Source organism: Stomoxys calcitrans, chromosome 2 (genome assembly GCF_963082655.1).
Source record: "Stomoxys calcitrans chromosome 2, idStoCalc2.1, whole genome shotgun sequence".
In the NCBI taxonomy this organism is placed as follows: Eukaryota; Metazoa; Arthropoda; class Insecta; order Diptera; family Muscidae; genus Stomoxys; species Stomoxys calcitrans.
In genome coordinates, this window is record NC_081553.1 from 229,654,761 (window position 1) to 229,675,597 (window position 20,837).

General features: G+C 36.5%; 2 protein-coding genes across 4 annotated transcripts in view; both read left to right on the forward strand.

The window, feature by feature from the left end:
- LOC106080395 (PP2C-like domain-containing protein CG9801) overlaps positions 1-14,124 on the forward strand; it is a 62,339-nt gene extending 48,215 nt beyond the window's left edge. For all 3 annotated transcript variants that reach the window (XM_013241771.2, XM_013241773.2, XM_013241772.2), the window contains 3 exons: positions 9,019-9,734; positions 9,827-11,145; positions 12,544-14,124. In XM_013241771.2, coding sequence (XP_013097225.1) covers positions 9,604-9,734; positions 9,827-11,145; positions 12,544-13,571 — 2,478 coding nt within the window. In that variant the 5' untranslated portion in view covers positions 9,019-9,603 and the 3' untranslated portion in view covers positions 13,572-14,124. The remainder of the gene's footprint in view (positions 1-9,018; positions 9,735-9,826; positions 11,146-12,543) is intronic.
- Positions 14,125-18,568: 4,444 nt separating this feature from the next.
- LOC106080397 (uncharacterized) lies at positions 18,569-19,280 on the forward strand. The gene is made up of 2 exons (XM_013241777.2): positions 18,569-19,029; positions 19,088-19,280. Exons 1-2 carry the CDS (start codon positions 18,895-18,897, stop codon positions 19,220-19,222), a joined length of 270 nt encoding a protein of 89 aa, XP_013097231.1. The 5' UTR covers positions 18,569-18,894; the 3' UTR covers positions 19,223-19,280.
- Positions 19,281-20,837: the final 1,557 nt, after the last annotated feature.

The window sequence follows — 20,837 nt, forward strand, 5'->3', positions numbered from 1 at the left end:
TGATCCTTAACTTTGCATGTTCATATTAAAGATGTTGTGTTTAATTTTTGTATTATACAGTGCAAATCACGATTTATCGGTTTTTTTATGTGTTATCGCATGTTATTTATAAATATTCAGTACAAATTTGCACTCGGCTTCTAACCAGTACATCTGACTTGCACATAAAAAAGCTTATATAAAATAAGCAAAAAATAAAGGTATTAAGGGGTTAACATATAGTTGAAGGTTGGAAAATATACTAATAGAAAAGAAAAACACTGTACTTTTTAGTACAGAAAGCCTTACAAATTAAAGCATCCTTAGATGTTTAAATTTTAGAGCGAAAGACCATGGCTGAATAAAGAAGGCTAAGTCATTTGTCCAAAACAAAATATTGTCAAAATGTTAAAAATTTCACAAAAAGAAGAAAACGAAAACAAAAATTAAATGTAAACAGAGAACAAATTCATATCCTTAATGAAAAGTACTATCAAAATTTCAAACATTTTATGTATGTAGGCTGATTGCTTTTCTCAAACTTTTTTAGTGAATCGTGACTAAAGATGGTATACTAAAAAATACGATTTTTTTAAACCAAAAAAAAGATTGGTGAAAAAATATGAGATTCATTCGACTAGCGAAAATAGTGATTTAAATTTAAAAATAAAATCCTTATTTTGAAGTCTTGCTTATTTGGCTGAAAATCATTGGCCAATGTATAGATCAATGAACAGGTATGCAATGTTTTATAGTTTTTTATGAACAATCAAACTAAATTAGTAAATATTTGTACGAATTTCCTATCGAATTTCTTAAGCTCGCAAGTTTGCAAAACAATTGACACGACATATCTATTGAAACTTGTGAATAAATGGTGTCAAAATCAATAACAAGCGTGGTTGAATTTACTATCGAAAAAGTATTATGAATAAAAGCATATTCGTACTTAAACGAATATGTGAGTCAATAATAGTTTCACCTAACGTGGTTGAGTTTTGTAGGCGCAATCTATGGATAAGATGATCAAAATTAATACTGCAATTTTCTCGCCATTCATTTGCCAATGTTTTAATTCAAAAATTTTCCATGTGTACTTCAAAAAATCAAACAATGGCTGTTAAATAAAATGTCAATAAATGTTTTCACATCAAAGTTTCTAAGGTCCCATTCAAGGCGTATTTAATAAGGTGGCCGCATCAGCACAGCTGATGGAATTTGATGTCATTTTATTTTTGAATTCGCCATATTAAAATATAAACTTCAAAATAAAAATTCTCTAAATTGATTTTTGCGTTTTCTGCTGTTATGGTTCTTAAACTTAGGTCATATAATGGTACACGTCTAACAACCTTAATCGCTATTAGCTTTGCTCAGGGAACTAGGTTCATTGTATCACCCCCGAAAAAGATTCAAAAAGCGCTGAAGAACACAGCGTACGGCAGTACCATCCCAGACATTAGAATGAAGAAGATATGGAGCCAACATGCATGATAATAATGGAAGCCAGGCGGGCTGGAGAAGTTCCCTTCTATCAGCCATTTCAAGCCCTTATTGTAGTCTAGAATGGCGAAATAAATGGGAAATAATTTAGACAGGAAAAAAGGTGTTCATTTCGCCATAGTCATGCACCTAGCTCCGCAATTTTAGGCCAGTGCCACAAATGATGCGTAAGTCCGTCATGTGTCCAGCGCGACGTCAATGTCCTGACATTGCAATAGCTTGTAAGAACCCCTATAGTAAGAGCCAGCTCTACATGTAGGAGTGGTTCCCTGAACACACCTCAACAAGTTACCTTATATTGGTGAATATGGGGTATCTTTCGGGTTTTAACGTCAAGCCTATTGCCCAATCTTGGCAGCATACTATATGCACTCTGAACGGCCACACACCAAGATTAAATCGTCATCCTCATAGCCAACAAACTTTAACCCGTTCCTTTTGGAATGATTTCAAAATCCCACAATTATCCAAGAGTGTCAAAAAGGGGTACAAAAATCGTCCTTGTAGTGATTGTGCTCTAATCACAATATTTCTATTTGAAACTTTGCTACGCTAATTATCGTGCCCATCAAAATAGTATGAACTCAATTCAGGAGAAATCCACCATGCATTTGACATTTGTGATGTGTCCCTGGTTATAATCGAGACACACGCCTATGAAGTTGGAAACAATTTCAGCCCCATTGGAATTGAGCCAGAACTACTCTGGTCTGCACTTGGTAGCTATTTTATTGCTACACAACCTAGTGAAAACTATTTAAACATGCAATCTTGGTGATTTTGTGGATAAAGCCTCTAGAACTAATGGGAATTTTGAACATTTTATAGTGTGTTTTTTCTTGCTTGACACTCAAAAATTAATAAACTTCTTTCTTCTTGTTTTGATTGGTCTAGGCAAATTTGCCAAAAATTTTAAATGTCAAAGCGAATCGAATTTTTTTTGCACTGTCTAAAAATTTTGACATATCAAGTTCCCAAAAAAGATGCTTTGTTGTAGCAATCCGCCGGTGCGGCCACCTTATTAAATACGCCTTGGTCCCATTGCTACTTTGTTTGCATTTCCATAGTTTTGACGTTAACGTCAAGGCAATATCAATTAGTTGTTATTTTATGCACCAATCAATAAAGATTACTTTCAAGGCCTCCTTTAAAAAGTTCAATTACAAACAATTTCTTTTAATTTTTTTTTGTAAACAAGAGCTATGCCACTTTATTTGTCTAAGGCACATTTATATTAAGTCTTAATATCATTAAACACTTTGACTGGCATTCAGGATTCACTAATAGAAGGTTAGGTCACATGCAAAACACAAAGTGGATAGGCCCCATAAACATCATTAAGGATGTCAAATCTGACGATTGAAAATGTCATCATATAGGAGAAAACGTAAACAAAGAATGAATGTAAAAAGAGAACAAGTTGACATCCTCAATGCCAAGTACTGCCAAATATTAAAAAAAAAGTATATCGGCTGATCGCTTGGCTTAACCTTATTCAGTGAATCCTGACTGGCATTGGGGGATAATAAAACTTTACTTTAGCCTTAACAAAAAATGCATGCTGTTAAATAAAAAACCTAATGTAGATTGGAAATAGGTTTATTTGACAGATTTGCTTTTAAAACTGTCAAATTAACCTATTTCAAATCTACATTAAATTTTGTGAATAAGGCCCTACGAAAATATTTCTTTGGCGGGAGATTTGTTATAAAAAGGTGACCCAAAGAAATATTTATCAATTTATCAATGCAATTTTAATAAGCAACTCTTTTCCTCAACATTCTACAATGCTATTAAAAGTTATTTTTTCTACAAAGTGTGTTAGTATTTATACGATTTAAATGTAATTATACGAATTTTCGACGTAGAGTAAAAAAAAAAAGATTTTTGTATACCATTAATTTTAATCAGACAAATTCAATGTTTTTTTTTGTAATGCTTACCCTAACATTTTATTATAGAATCAATACAAATCACTACTGGAATCAACAATGATGATACATACATTTGCAGTTTGTGTCCGTAACAAAATCTCATGCGATTTCTTTCCACTTGGTTAACTACAACGATAACAATATTCACCATTTAGTTTTGCATAGTAATCCCAAGATAAGGAGGGAGATAAAACAAAGATAAATGGTCTTATTATTATAATTAATTATATAAATAGCAAAACGGTTTTCAAATACATCATAACAAACGACCAAGGGTAAAGAAAAACAAGTAAATATCATTGGCATTTAGATTATATAAGAAGTTCAAAATGACAACTATGTCGAGAATTATTAACAAGTTAAAACAACATTAAGATGCCCAGTTTAACTTTCTTATCGTGTTAGCTACACCTTCCCCATCTTTATGTGGACCTCTCATCCTTATGTGGAAGTTTGCATTGCATTCGACTACGATACTGAAGGAGCTTATATATTTTATACTGCATTTGTGTAATTAGTGAACGAACTAGTTCAGCAAATAAAATCATGCTTTATTTAATTTTGGTAGATTTCTGTTTGCAATAACAACATTTGTAAAAAAAGGAAGAACAACTTGAGTTGTTTGGGTTGACTGTAAAATAAATGAGATAAAAACAGCCCACTGAACAAACTAATGAAGTGAGCCGTATAGACCTAAAGTGAGCTGTAATTTCAATAAACCATATCGCCCAACGCCTATCTATCCAGCACTTCGTTGTCCTGTATAGATGTCATTTTCATACTAATTTCATTGCACTGCTCTATATAGTACTAAAATAAAACACAGCAAATATGTGACTCATCTTATACCAAATTTAATGGTTAAAATTTACCCACAAAAAAATTTCCTTACTGAAGAATCAAAGATAACGAACTTAATTTAAAGATGTTCCATTTTCCAAAATTTTTCCTTTGGTTTAAGACTTGTACTTGATATTAAGGAATATTTAATTTAAAATATTTATTTTAAAACATCATTGAATCTTAGGAAATTGACTTTGGGCCAAGGACATTGGTGTACCATAGTTATAACACAGAAAAGCATTACAAATAGTAACGTTTTAATTTTTTATATTTAAAAGTAAAGATGTTAATTAAAAAAAAATTATAAAAAAATAGAGCCTAATCTGTTAAGAAAAATTAGAATCAATGTTGTATCCTTACAGTTAAACAGCATCTTTATTTTTATAATTCGATTCTTTGGCTCCCAATGTCTACTAAAATCCTTCGAACAAGGAACAAATCTTTAACTTTTAGTAATGTTTTTGTTCGTGGAGACCACCCATTAATTTTTGGTAATTGGGTGACTCCTGGTCAAACGGTCAGGTCGGAACAAGGTGGAACTCAAGTAAAACTTATTTTGAAATTGGGTACACTTAACCAAACTTGTCATTCAAAACAGCAAAAATGTTTGCTTAAAGTATACATTCTGTGGTGACTACAAACATTTACTGATACACACATTTACATATTATTTTTGCTTATAACATCCCCTTTATAATTAAGCAGCAATCATTTTTAGCAAACAACAGATTTTCAGCAGTCAGTCTGCTGCTTTGTAATAGCAGAACTACTGCTGTAATAGCAGAACAACTGCTATAATAGCAGCAGAACTAACTACTAATATTCAGCAGAACGTGTTTGATATTTTCAGAAAACGTTTTTCTATGAGTGTACCTTTCAAATTCGTCCTATCACATAGACCAATCGGGGCAACATAAAATTGCAGTGAAAGTATTTGAAGGAGCTATAGTAATTTTTTTATATGAGAAATTTCGTATTTAAATTCTTTTGATTAAGCTAGACATTTTAACTGCCACTTAATTCTACACCCAGAAAAATTCGTCTGCTGATATTAAATTAAAAAAATTGAAGTTTGGAATAAATCCATTCAACATTTTTTAACTTCGAAAAAACAATTAAGGCATTTGTTATAATTTTGTAAAAAAATTTGGCAAATTTTTGTCGTTAATTTTTTATTCAAAGTCTATATTGAAAGTTAGTAGTTATATTGTCTGCTGTTATTTAAATTCGATCAAAAATGAGCAAATTGTAGACAATTTTAAAAATTTTTAAGTTATATGAAAACAGCAGAAAATGTTGCTGCTGGCCCATTTTCAGCTGAATTTCTGCTGTTAGGTTAGGTTAGGTTAAAAGGAGGGTGCAGATATTAATACGCCCCATGCCATTATGAACATACACCTTAGCCAGTAATCGGCTTGTTGTGCCCTCTAAAACATATAAAGCAACCTCTAAAAAGAAAATTTTAAATTAGTAATTCCGTGCTACTTACAAAATCCTTGTTTTCAATACCACTTGGTTTATGTCTGGTATTGTGTCTCCTCCTAAGTGCCGGTATCTGTTCGACGCGAAAGACGGGCAATGACAAAGGAAATGCATCAACGTCTCATCACCTTCCCTACATGTCTTACATATGCTATCATTTACCGCACCAATTTTACATTAGTGAGCTCGTAGTCCTATGTGTCCCGTTATGATACCAATCGCTATACTGACCTTCTCCTTGCTTCCTCTCAGTAATAGCCTCGTCTTTTCTCTATCTGGATCCCCCAATAGGATTTTCGACGTCCTACCAACCGTTTCACTGTTCCACAATGTTGCATGCGCATTCGTCGCCCACTCCCTTAACTCGGATTGGGTCGACCCGAAAGGCTTCGGGTTAACCGAGTTTATTGAAGGCAGTCCTCTGGCCTTCACCGCCAAATCGTCTGCCTTTTCATTCCCCCTTATTCCGTTATGGCCCGGCACCCAAACAATGCGGATTTTGCCATCCTCAGAGAAGGCGTTAATTCCTTCTTACACTGCAAGACTGTTCGTTAAACCTCTTCCCTTCCATCCAGGTTTCCTATCGTCGCATCGATAATACCGAGATGGTATGAGCTGCTCCCATCCTCAATCCATTCTCGCATCGCCTTAAGTCTCATAGCCGCAGTGGCTGCCTCACACTTAATCTGTAAATCAATGGGTCGGATATCAAGAATTTCTGCTGTTCCAGCGACAACAATTCTAACAAATTTCTATGAGTGTAAATATCATGTACATATCAGTCTTCCACTTCACTTAGACTATCTATTCTTAATCTTTATCGCTTAATTTTTTAAATGTAAATAATCTAAAAACTTGAATTCCCTAGTCATCATATGCAAGGCCTTCAGTATTATCTGAGTCACAATAATACAAATAGAAAAGAATCGACAACAATCTTTGTCGCCACATTGTCGTGGGCTTCCTTATTGTATATATCATCACTAACTTGCAACTTGCATGATGCATCTTTCATCTCCAGTATTTTATTGCGAAAAATGCCTGCAATTACTATATCATTGGACCGTTTTGAAGGAGAACGCAAAATACTCCCGCAATTTAATGCATCACCACTATGCCTGAAGATTTTCGCATCTAAATGATATAATGAGTTAGTCGTTTTAACAAAAGGAAGGGTGGAAAAATATAATGCAATGCATGCATACGAGTGTGTATGTTTGTAGCAGCTATGGTTCGTTAGTATCCGTAAGTATCCGGAGCTTAGTTTTTGTTCGTCTCCATAAATCGCTGATTATGAACAATTTGCCCAACTGAAACACTGAAATGTTAAAAACCAAATGACATCCTGTCCCTGGTTATATGTGGAGCTTACAATGTGAAGTTTCCCCCAGCTTCAGGGTTGATAGTAAACGAAGGAATAATAAAAAGTTGTGTCGTTATGAAATTGCGATTTGCATGGAGGGCGCCAACAAGTAAATGCCACAATCTGGCAAACATTTGAATTTAAATTGCTGTATTTTTCTGACTACGTATGATATTTTTGAGATTATGTGAAATTGTTATGGCAACTTTAAATTAAGCTGTAACAGGGGATTAGAACATTTTTTAACTACTAGTGCATATACATGGACATTGAAGGTGAATTGAAAAGGGAGAAGGAGATAGAGATATAAAAAGTGAAATTCAAAAGGTTGTAGTGGGGATATTCAAAAAACCTTTCGCAATATTTTAATTAAACTTCATTGCTTCGGATAACTCAAAATTTATTTACTAACCATTTATGCATAAGATGCTCTATTCGGAAAGTCATTCTAGCCCACACCTAAGGTTTCACGCAAACAGGGAATACCAAAAGTTGGATGGAAAGTTCAAGTAAAGGGAAAATATCACAAAACGAGATGATCGAAGTACATGGAGACATTTTCTGAGTTCTGCTGAATTTGTAGAATCAGAAAATAAGTAAACAGTTAAAGGGTTTTTCATATAGAGGATATTTCATTATATTTTTATAAGATGATGTTTCACTTTTTTTTCTTTCGGATATTTCTGTTGTTTTACTCCAACTCAACATATTTGACATATTATGTCACAGTTGTTGAAGACTGACGACGCTATGAATGCGTACTCAGAACGTTTTGACATACGAGCGCTATTTGTGTTGTTTACAGTAACTTAAAAAATTCATCTCGCCCAAAAAATAGAATTAAATCGTGCATTTTCGTGCGATTATTTTTCCCAACTTTCGACGTTGATCAACTCATCGACAGTGCATCGGTGAACTTAATTCAATTTTTGGCGATGAAGCTCCATCGAAGGTCGTCCAAAATCAGATGTTGTTCCGAAAACCGTTGATGCTGTGCGCCAACTGATATTGCAAGATCGTCATGTGACCTATCGTGAGATTGAGACAACCTTAGGCATTAGTGGGACCAGCATATATTCAATATTGTATGAACATTTGACCGTCAAAAAAATTTGTTCGCGTTGGATCCCACACAATTTGTCAATTGCTTAAAAAAAGGCTCCTGTCGATTGGTCGAAAGAAGTACTCTAAAAATGCGAAACAACTATATTTTTGAGCACTAATGAGTCATCCTCCGCATAGTCCTGACTTGGCAACGAATGACTTCTTTTTATTCCCACACTTAAAAAATAAAGAGAGGTCAACGTTTTTCGACACCTGACGAAGCCTGACGAAGCCTGACGAAGCCTGACGAAGGAGATACCTCAATCAGAGTGGCAATAGTGCTTCGACAACTGGTTCAAACGTCTGCAAAAGTGTATAGATCTTAATGGGGAATATTTTAAAAAACAATAAAGAAATTTTCGATTATTAATATTTTGTCTTTGTGTTCTCTAATATAAAAGGCAACACTCGCCCAAATGTGAGTGTTTTATTATATTAAAAAAAAACATGCCTAAATAATCACCCTTTACTTTTAAGAGTGACAAATCGTAAAAGGCTGAGCAATACCGTAAAGGGCAGAACATCCCAGGCTTAGATAAGATTCTTCTGAGGGTTCTGCTCAATTTGCTTCATTCAGCCTATTATGTCCCTAAGAAAACTTCAGTAAATGCCATGTACGTGAATTGAATTTCCTTAGGCTCAGTCTAATCTTAATTCCTCAAAAGTGTTCCATTTTTAAATTAACTACATATTTCGACTTTTTTACATTATCTCTCACATTCGCGACACACCAACATTTTTCACCCACATTTTAGTTCCTTATTTTCCTTAAATTTTTATTAATTTATTTTTTTTTCTAATTTCTTGCAGACAAAAATTTGTTCACCAGCACAGTCACGCACTGTCGGCCCTGCTGACTTCAGGGGTGGACCTTGTTCAAATTAAATAAGTTAAACCCAATTTAGTAACAACACAGCAATATTTACAATAGCAATTAGTAGGACGATTATCACACGAGAACAATGTAAATGAACTCGGTCGCCATCAACAATATTGGGGGGAGACAATCACACATATACACGAAAGCCCTCATTCAGACAGTCTGGAAGCCAGTGAGCAAGTAACATTTTAATTAGTTTTCTGTCATAATTGAAAATTTGCGTTTAATGTGCGCTGATAGGCCGGCCCTGTAGTATTCGAATCATCCATCCATCCATCACAACGTTTGAGGCATAATCGCCCAGAGTATCACAATTTTCAACCCCAGCAATATTTATAAATGGGATAACATCTTCATCTTCTTTTCCGAAGCAAAAAAAAGAAAAGCGGCAGAAAGAAGTCGTTTTAATTGAATCAACTTCAAATTAGTAAAGTCATCGGAGGCATCATCATTGCCTTATTGCAGCATCTGTTGCTGCTGCATTTGCCAACCAACCGAGCCGCTAGTCATTCACAATGCCCTCGCTGAGACAAAAGGTCACCACATACTTCAGGCAATTGAGTTTTATAGCTGAGCCAAGAGATGGACCGAAAAGTCCCAGAAAGACGGACGATGATGGCAATTTCATAATTAAATATTTGGAAGGGTAAGTCGCCACACAAGTTAAGAGGGCAAAGCCCCAATTCCACAAAAACGAGGCCATATTAATTAAGCTTTCCACTTTTTATTTATTTCCAGCCGCATGGATCGTCACTACACTCCGGGGCCTGAGATATACAATGGTCAGAATCCTACCGATTTACCACAACTGAAAATCGCAAGCTATCCCACAGGGGCGAGTACCATTACTGCAGCCTGCACGGGACCCGATGATGGCCTGACGGGCATTAAACGTTCTAAATTGCATTTAAGTGCCAGTTACGCCGATGATATAGACTTCATTGATACTATACAGGAAACCGATTGCTACGAGGTACGCAAAAGTATTAACACCTCGACCACAAGTCGTGGCCACAGCAATAAAATCCAAAGATTGGGTAGTAATCGCCGCCTCAGCAATAGCGGTGGCCCCACTTCCAGTTCTAATGATCAAAATGCCAACAAAGGAAACAGTGCAGGTGGTGGTGGTGGCATGAGATCCCGTAAAAATTCCAAATCCAGCATTTCAAATTTGTCACAAAGTACCAAAGATTCTTCATCGGCAAGCAAGAGCACTAGTCAGCGAAACGAAGAGAATTCTAACAAATCCACCACTATTGTGGTGAGTATGGTGTCATCTGCGGGCAAACCACCACCACCGTCAGCAACTACCACCGATTTGAAAACCAATGCTGCCAACGATCAAAATAATAAAAATCTTTTAAACACTAATAAGACTGAGGACACATCACTCCAACTTAAAAGCCAAGAAAATGGCGAAAGTCTCAAATCGGAAGCGAATGGCACAAAAATCTTAGAAGACACCACCGAACGTCTTCTGCGAGAAGCAGTATCCAATCAATCCACCCCGCCTGTAGTGGATCCAGATGATGTCATTGCCGGTGTCAGCAATTGGAAAATGGAAAGTGATTTGGCTTATGGCATTTCCGTATCGCTGTATGAGAACAACATGCTAACCAAAGAACCCATGGGTAATCCCATTGCCGACTGTTATGGCATGGTGGTGCGCGGAAATGCTGCTGTCATGGCTTTGGCGGATGGTGTTAATTGGGGCGATGGTGCTCGTTTAGCAGCTCGTTCTGCTGTGCATGGCTGTTTGGATTATTTGGATCGTGCCATTTTTGGTTTTTCCCAAGAGTGTACGGCCACCTCAACACAAGAGGTGTTCGTTAGTCTCCTGCGTAGTCTGTGGGAGGGTCATGGCTGTATTTTGGAAGTTGGCGGTGCTCTTAGTACACTCACAATAGCTGTAGTTTTACCTTTAGCCAAAGATGAGAATGTTGCCATAAATGGGGAGGTAGCCGGCAACGAAAAGTATGTTGTGTGTGCCTGCAATGTGGGTGATTCATTGGGTTATGTGTACTCAAAGAAGCATGGTGTTCGGGAATTTACTTTAGGTAAGTTAGATGAATGAAAGAAGAGTTAAACATATTCAACAAATGGAAAAATAACTCGTTCATTTGATTTGCATAAGAAGATGCCATTTTATTTTTATTTACGAAAACATATCCTTAATGGCGCTGTTGCAAAACATTCTATTGGAAAACTTTTTCCATATCAATAATTTTCCTCTTAAGCCTAGTATTGACTTTATTCGCAGCGAAAATGTCTATTAAATTATTGCGAAATCCGATATACTCTATTCTTTGCCAGAATACAAACAAAAGTCAAACAACAAAACACAGCAAAGACAACAGGATTGAAGAAGAGTTGATTGGTTGGTTGATTTCAATTAAGGGCTATAACCATATCTTGATATAGCCCTTATATAGACCGATCTGCCGATATAGGGTCTTACCCCCATAAAAGCCACATTTATTATCCGATGTTGGTGAATTTTGGGACAGTGAGTTGTGTTAGACCCTTCGACATCCTTTTTCAATTTGGTCCAGATCGGTTCAGATTTGGATATAGCTGTCCTATAGACCGATCCGTCGATTTAGGGTCTTAGGTCCATAAAAGCCATATTTATTATCCTATTTTGCTGAAATTTGTGACAGTGAGTTGTGTTAGGCCCTTCGAAATCTTTCATCAATTTTGCCCAGATCGATCTAGATTTGGATGTAGCTGCCATGTAGACCGATCTCTCGGTTTAAGGTCTTGCGCCCATAAAAGGCGCATTTATTGTCCGATTTTTCCAAAATTTGGGACAGTGAGTTGTGTTAGGCCCTTCGATATATTTCTTCAATTTGGCTCAGATCGGTCCAGATTTGGATATAGCTGTCATATAGACCGATCTCTTGATTTAATGTTTTGGGCCCATAAAAGACGCATTTATTGTCCGATTTCGCCGAAATTTGGGACAGTGACTTATATTAGGCTTTTCGACATCCGTGTCGTATGTGGTTCAAATCAGTTTATTTTTAGATATAGCCACTAAGTAGACCAATATTTTGTTATACACAATTGAACAATGACTTGTACTTATTTGTATTTTGTCCAAAATCGGAACATATTTCGATATAGCTGCTATGGGGCATAAGGTATGCATTTTTCACCGAATGTTGACGAAAGGTGGTTTACATGTATACCCGAGCTTAGCACGCTTTTACTTGTTTGCAAATTATTTGAGTGCAACTATGCACATTTGTTAGCAACTCAAAGAAAGGAACGAAGGGTGTAGCCATTATTAATTATACCGTTTCTATTAATTTCTTACACAATTTAGCAATTTCAGTTTGTCTGTCTAATGTTAGAACAATTGAAAGGTCGCTCACCAGCTCATTGAAAATATTCTTTCAACTTTTGGCATTTTTATTACAACTTTCTCCCTTTTTGAATTTGCTTCTTTTCAGCATCACATGACATTACATCCATGCGAGATATGCGCGACGCTTTGGGTGCACTCGGTCCAGCTGATGGCAACAAACCGGAATTGAGCAACCTTACATTGTCTATGACGATTATTGATCATGGTGACATTGTATTCCTCACCTCAGATGGTATTAGTGATAACTTTGATCCTGTCGTTGGCAAATTCGCCGAGGCCTGGACGCCCGATGTAAAACTCATGCCCACAACACCAGCCACGCATACAGGAGTGTTGGCACCCAAAAGACAAAATAAAAGTGCTTCTGCGATATATGCCCGTTTGCATGGATCCTCAAACCCCACAAGTCCTCAACCGCCTGTCCGTCCTCCACGCACTAAGAAATCATCATCGCCAGAATGTGCTTCTGGTTCAGCCAGCGCTCCTAGTCGTCCCAAATATATGAGATCTCATACAGTCATAGAACCGCGAAGACTATCCTCGGCGGGGCTTAATCCCACAGCCCGCCAAAGAGACTATGATTACAAGCCCAAAATACCAAAATCTTCTACTGGTCTGCCTCTAGTGACGGGTCCCCAGAGACATGCTTTAACCTTGTACCGCTTGGAAGATTTGCTCAGTTATGGTATAAATGGAACATTCTCCCCATGTTCTTCGGCGCGACGCCTCTGTCACTTGCTCATTGATTTTGTACGCATGATCACCTCAGCCCGACGTAAAACTTTGGAACAGCGTGAGCTCTTCTACAAACTCTCCACAGGCCCCGATGGAATTAAGCGAGAAGTTGAAATGAATCGCATGCAACATAGGGCGGCGCGCAAACGCGTTATTGATAGTTCTGCCTTTTCGGCATTACCTGGTAAATTGGACCATGCCACTGTGGTAGCCTACACAGTGGGCAGTGGTGTATGTACGGCATCGAATGGCCATATTTCCTTAACATCGGATCGACAAAGGCCCAATAACGAAAGCAATGCTGCAAATGCAGGTGCTGGACACTCACTGGGAAGTGCTCCCTTGCAATCAAAGGAATTTCAGGAAACTAATTTTTAGAGCTAAGACCTAAGCAAGTTTCAAACTGCAACCTATAACTGATATATGGCAAAAGAATTTATCGATTACAAAATGTGTGCTTTAAAGAATACTTTCTTAGTAACAATGTCCAAAACTGAAGTTTATGCATACCCCTCCCAGTTTTTCTTTAGAATATAAGAGCCTCTTTTTCTATCTTATGGAATTTGGCTATCTATGTGTAATTATCTACCATCTATCTATACCCTAATCTAGATTTGTAAAGCTGCAATTTATATGCCTCATAGTTATTCGTATATACATAAATGTATTTTATATATAAAGATGTAATAATTCCAAATATTTTTCACCAAAAATATATACATAGCCCTCCTCAAAAATTAAAACAAAAAAATCAGAGAAAATGGATTTTTAAAAAAATCGTACTGCCTGAAAACTTTACTAGATTTTGAAAAAGGAATTTTTTTATGGAATGTGAAACATAAGCAAATGTGCATTGTGAACGTAAAATGGCTACTAAGTAAGAAATCATAAATATTTTGAATAAAAATCATTTCATAAATGCTTTAAAAAATTTTTTTTAATGTTTTTTTATTTAGCGTAAAGCTTTTGAAAAGTAAATTTTGTGACTTGACGTTAGATTCTCCATATAATGTAAAGGATACCAATGAGTTTAGATAGAAAATAGGAACCACCAAAATAGAAGACGACGGAGTGTGTCATGCTATGTGGTATTACTATTTGTGAGCATTCCGGTTAATTGGGCCATAAAACCAATCAAGGATCAATGGGGTAATATAAGGAGCACACGAAAATTACCAAAGGATTTATTTATCGACATATTGACGTTCTGTATTAAAGATACAAGATATTTCTTGCATGAGGAAAAGGTCTATGAGCAAAGGATGGGATTGGCTATCGATTCACCAGCTTCTCTAATCTTGCTGATATTATTATGGATTATTAACTACTACAAAAAAAACAAATTCTCGAAAACATTCGAATAGTTAAAACAAGTAAAAATGTGTTAAGTTCGGCCGGGCCGAATCTGTGGTACCCACCACCATGGATTCCGCTAAAAATTTGCCCCTATTATCTGAGTTTGTATTTGAATTATTTTGTAGCAATCAAATCGGAAATTGATTTAGGCTTCAAGGGTTTCAAGAAGTCATATCGGGATATCGGTACTTAGGGGGGCCTATATTACCATATTGACCGATTCGGATAAAACTTGGCACTGATGTTGTCAGTCATAAGATAGGTTTTAGTGTCAAATTTCAACCAAATCAGGTGAAAATTAAGGCTTCTAGGGGATCAAGAAATCAAAACCGAGGATCGTTCATATTGGGGCCATATCTGTTTATAGACCGATTCGGATCAACTTGATATGGATTTTGGAATTCATAATACATAATACAAGTCTTTGTTCCAAATTTCAAACAAATTAGATGAAAATTAAGGCTTCTAAAGGCTCAAGAAGTCAAATCCGTGGATCGATTTATTGGACGCTATATCAGTTTATAGACCGACTTGAATCGTACTTGGCATGGATGTTGAAATTCATAATAAAAATCTTTGTTTCAAATTTCAGCCAAATCGAATGAAAATTGAGGCTTAAAAGAGATCAAGAAATCCGAGTATCGGTTTATGTGGGGCTATATCAGTTTGTAGACCGACTAGGATCGTACTTGGCGTGAATGTTGAAATTCATAGTATAAGTACTTGTTTCAAAGCTCAGCCATGTCGGATGAAAATAGAGGCTCCTAGGGGCCCAAGAAGTCAAATCGAGGGATCGATTTGTATGGGGGGCTATATCCAAATCTGAACCGATATGACCCATTTGCCACCTCGAACGACCTACAGCAATAAGAAATATCTGTCCAAAATTTCAAGCTGGTAGCCTTACGCGTTCGACCACTATCGTGATTTCAGGGGACGGACATGGCTAGATCGACTCAGTATGTCGAGACGAATACATATACTTTATGGGATCGCAGGTGTCCCAAAGGGAAAGACTAGATTACTATACCCCCATCCTATGGTGGTGGGTATATAAATTATTACTGCATGGAAAGGTACTTAATCGGTCGCGGGGTTACTACGGTACTCTTTGAGTGGAAAAAGTACTGACCTTTCTATTCCTGATCTAGATGCACTTAATTCTTTCAAAAACTTCAAACAAATTGGTACCAAAATCCTACAGCCTTTGGGAGGCTTATTAATTTCAATTCGAACAACCAAAAATCTATAAATCTTTGACAACATTTCAAAGATTCCTCAGCGCAAAATCTACAAGACAAAATATCAGATTGCACAGAAGATATACAACACGGGCAATAGATTTTTTAGTCCAAAGTGAAGAAAGAGGATAAGCGAATGTCGTCTATAAAATAAAATGTAATGGTGACAAGTCAGATATATGCGAAAATGTATATTTGAAAAAAATTTTCACGACTGACCATTATTCAATTCGAAAGTCAAAAATGAGATGTTTTTAGCGTGCATAGAGGCGCATGCTCACAAACTCACACTCTCTGCCAAATGGAAGAGACACACGAGATAAACAAAGCAAACAAAATTTCTTTTCGTATAACAAATCATCTTTTGCTGCAAAGGAAAATATTTGGCTTACAAGAATTTTAATGATTTCGTAGGATGGTTCTCCTTTACCACAAACCAAGTTCTTAAACGTTTTACCGTAAACGGTAAAAGGTTTAAGAATTTCAAAAAGGGGCAAATTCACGACTTGCGTTAAACGGTGGCGAGAAATATGACATTGTTGCTATAAAAATATAACTTTTCCAATAAAACAGATACCTTTGTAGCAAGGATTTTCCAAACGTTTTATTTGTTTGCATGTAAATACATATTCAACTCCCAAAATGCCTTGTACAACCGAGCAGATAAAGAAAATGGAGAAAGATGGAAACTACAACTTTAAGATAGTCAGCAACTTTATCTAAATCGGCACCGCCGTAACCGAAACGAATGACACCAGTTTTGAGACAAAGCGAAGAATAATACCGGCAATCCGATGCTAAACAGTGGGCTGAAAATCTGGGGTCCCACCACCAGGTGTTTTGAGACACAGGACATATAGACCGATCGGGACAAAATGAAGGGTATTTGATTGTAGAGTACTAATCTAATATTATTTGGCGTAAAGACTCTATCCCTACGTATATGATTGCCAACCGAGATTATATGGTGTTCACATAAATGAAGTAGATATCCAAACTTGCAAAAAGTTTTTTAGGGCCGCTCACTTTTCAAAAGTGCAATTAATTCTCTTTTGGAGTAAAGTACACGTTGTTCATCCAAATTCGGGGCAAAGTTAACACAGGAAAGACCCTATATGGTACCATAACTTTGAAAGTATACTACAAATAATATACGCTAAACAATTAAATTAATGTTGATTTCAGACGTATCAGCTTTAAACAAGTAAAGACGGACGGACGGACGTACATGGCTAGATCGACTCAGAATGTCGAGACGATCAAGAATATATATATACTATATAGGGTCTTAGCGAATATTTCGAGGTGTTACAAACGAAATGACTAGATTAGTATACCCCATCCTATGGTGTTGGGTATAAAAATTAAAATAACAATCTTTTTGTAAAAACAGTTTTACTTAAATTTGTCGAAGATGATGTAGAATGAGGATAAAATAATTCATTTTTCGATATCTGAAGAAAGAGGAAATGCAGAAATCCCACAATTTTTAAAAATGAGTTATTCTAATTATTCGAATAATTCTTGAAATTTTTAATTCAGAAACTCGAGTCTGGGTCGTGGTTTTGGGAGTATGAGGAATATTGTAAGACATAATTTTTATACCAATCACCAAAGGATAGGGAGAATATTCATTTAGTTATTCCGTTTGCAACACATCGAAATATCCATTTCCGACCCTACAAAGTATATATATTTCGGATCGTCGTAAAATTCCAAGACGATTTAACAATTACACAGCCGAACTTAATTTGTTTTTATTGGTTTATGCAAATTTGCCTATGAACATTCCATTAAGGAACTGGATGTAAACTTCTCACGTATCAATAAGTGCTGTCCGATTCAAATTCTAGCCGGGTCCGAACGGCTTGGCGCAGTGCGACACCTCTTTGGATCAATTTGATGATTTTTATACCCTCCTCCATAGGATGGGGGTATACTAATTTTGTCAGTCTGTTTCTAACTACTCGAAATATTCGTCTGAGACCTCATAAAGTATACAAATACTTCTTATTAGTGCAGGTCGGTTGGGATTGTAAATGGGCCATATCGGTCCATGTTTTGATATAGCTGCCACATAAAGCGATCTTGGGTCTTGACATCTTAAGTCTCTAGAGGACGCAATACCCATCCGGTTAAGCTGAAATTTTGCATGACGTGTTTCGTTATGATATCCAACAACTGTGCCAAGTATGGTTCAAATCGGTCCATAACCTGATATAGCTGCCATATAAACGGATCTGGGATCTTGTCTTCTTGAGCCTCTAGAGGTCGCAATTATTATCCAATTTGGCTGAAATTTTGTACGACGGATCCTCTCATGACCATCATGTTTATTATGGTCTGAATCGGTGTACTATAGCCTGATACAGCTCCCATATAAATCGATCTCTCCATTTTACTTCTTGAGCCCCCAAAGGGCGCAATTCTTATTGGAAATGGCTGGCATTTTACACAGGTCTCCAACATATAATTTAATTGTGGTCCGAACCGGACCATATCTCATTTTTTTACCAGAATTTAATGTTGTCCATTTTCTCTTCTCTTTTCTAATTTACACCCCACCCAATACTAATACATTTAAGCTGTCTCTGTCATTAGGTCACTTGAAACCAATGTCAATGCCTCTTATATCGTTCTCTTGAAACACACCAAGGTATTGGCCACATACCAATACAAGCCTGCAAATAGGTAAATTTTACATATCACCAATTGCTCATATAAAAGAAATGAACAGCAGTTTACGTTGGGCTCAATTGTTAGAACCGCATGCATTGTCTTCATATTGCGGCAGATTCTTATCTGTGGCAGCAAATTCCGACCGCTCTCATTTTCATCATCATCGTCATAGCCATAATCATAAGCTGTGCCACTGAATGCGACTGTGTCAAGAGGAAAATATGGATTTTCGAGAACAAGCAAGGCAAACTCGTACTTTCCGTTTCATTATTTGTTTCCCCCATGATTTATGGCAAAAGAGATTCTATGGGTTTGACCAAACCTTCCAGTCAATATTCAGTTATTTACGAATAGTCAAAGAGAAAAGATACCGGAACATATAACTAAATCAGCAGCATATCCAACCTTCCACCGACTACGACATTATGACACTGTATTTGCAGGTGGAAAAACTAAGGGGTCTGGATAACTATAAGGCCTGGGCCATGACGGTACGCTCATTTCTAGAAACTGAAGATCTATGGTCTGTGGTGGACAATGGACCCGATGGAACTGATGAAGTAAGTCTTCTCTTACATCGAAGCTGTTTTTTCATTTCTGCCCTTGGCTTGTTTTTAGGATTTATACAGAGATAGAAAAGCCAAGTTCATTATAATGTGTCTGGTGGAAGCTAAAATTTGTCAATTCATGGCCTGCATTCGAACATCCAAGGATTTATGGACATACCTGAGGAAGCAACATTCTAGTCGATAAAAGAAGCAGACTATTGTAAAGAAAATATAAATAAAATGATAAATATAAACCAAACTAACATTACAAAGACAAAATGTTGATTATGGATTAAGAGAGAAAGTGATAGTGACAATGATTGATAATAAGCGTGTTTATAGCCTAAAAACAAGTAAGGAAAGGTAAAAGTCGGGCGGTGCCGACTATAGAATACCCTAAACCTACCCTATAAGTGAAATTCTGAACCGAATTTTAAAGACTTCGATGGAGTTTTCATATTTTCAAATTTCGAGCACATTTTGAACACAATATAATTACTAGAGCCGTAGTGCAAATAGGGCGGTATATATGCATACGAAAGCTAAATATAAATCTGAACCGATTTTTATAAAATTTAGCAAAGGCGAGAAAAATATATATGGCATTTTTCGTGAGAAACACTTGAAGAACATATATATGGAAGCTATATCTTAATCTGAATCGATTTCCATCAAACTCCTTAGATATTGTGGTGACCGTAGAGGAAAGCATTATGCAAAATTTTGGGAAGATTACCAATATTCGCTTGCAGCGAACATCGGGTGAAATATATACATGGGAATTATAAAGGGTGATTTTTTTGAGGTTAGGATTTTCATGCATTAGTATTTGACAGATCACGTGGGATTTCAGACATGGTGTCAAAGAGAAAGATGCTCAGTATGCTTTGACATTTCATCATGAATAGACTTACTAACGAGCAACGCTTGCAAATCATTTTCAGTGAATGGGCCCTAGAAAAGTTGGCAGAAAATCCGCTTTTTTATCGACAAATTTTGTTCAGCGATGAGGCTCATTTCTGGTTGAATGGCTACGTAAATTAGCAAAATTGCCGCATTTGGAGTGAAGAGCAACCAGAAGCCGTTCAATAACTGCCCATGCATCCCGAAAAATGCACTGTTTGGTGTGGTTTGTACGCTGGTGGAATCATTGGACCGTATTTTTTCAAAGATCCTGTTGGACGCAACGTTACGGTGAATGAACACATTTCGAACCGAACACTGATTTTGGTAATAAAATTCAATGATTTGCAAGCGTTGCTCGTTAGTAAGTCTATTCATGATGAAATGTCAAAGCATACTGAGCATCTTTCTCTTTGACACCATGTCTGAAATCCCACGTGATCTGTCAAATACTAATGCATGAAAATCCTAACCTCAAAAAAATCACCCTTTATCGAAATCTACACCCATTTCTATGTATTTCTATCTGTACGTATGTATTTCAATCAGTAATATCGAGACTCATAAGAAAATCTTTCTTGCCGAATTTCGAGTGCATCGGTTATCAAATGACGATATTAGTTTAATTCGAATGAACACATATAGGGGATGTACATCCAAATCTGAACGATTTTTTTCCAATTTCAATAGGCTTCATCTCTTGGCTAAATAAATTACGTGCCAAATTTTAAAATGATTGGATGAATATTGCGACCTATACTTTGTACACAAATTAACATGGACAGCCAGACGGACATAGCTAATCGAATCAGAAATTGATCCTGAGTCGATCGGTATACTTTTCAATAGATCCAGCTCTCTTCCTTCTGGGTGCTACAAACAAATGCACTAAGTTACAATACCCTGTACCACAGTAG

What these genes read in the sequence shown, in the direction of transcription:
- LOC106080397 (XM_013241777.2), top strand. Translation starts at nt 18,895, where the DNA reads ATGACACTGTATTTGCAGGTGGAAAAACTAAGGGGTCTGGATAACTAT. An exon ending in GACCCGATGGAACTGATGAA is followed by an intron (nt 19,030 to 19,087) that starts GTAAGTCTTCTC and finishes GCTTGTTTTTAG; the next exon opens with GATTTATACAGAGATAGAAA.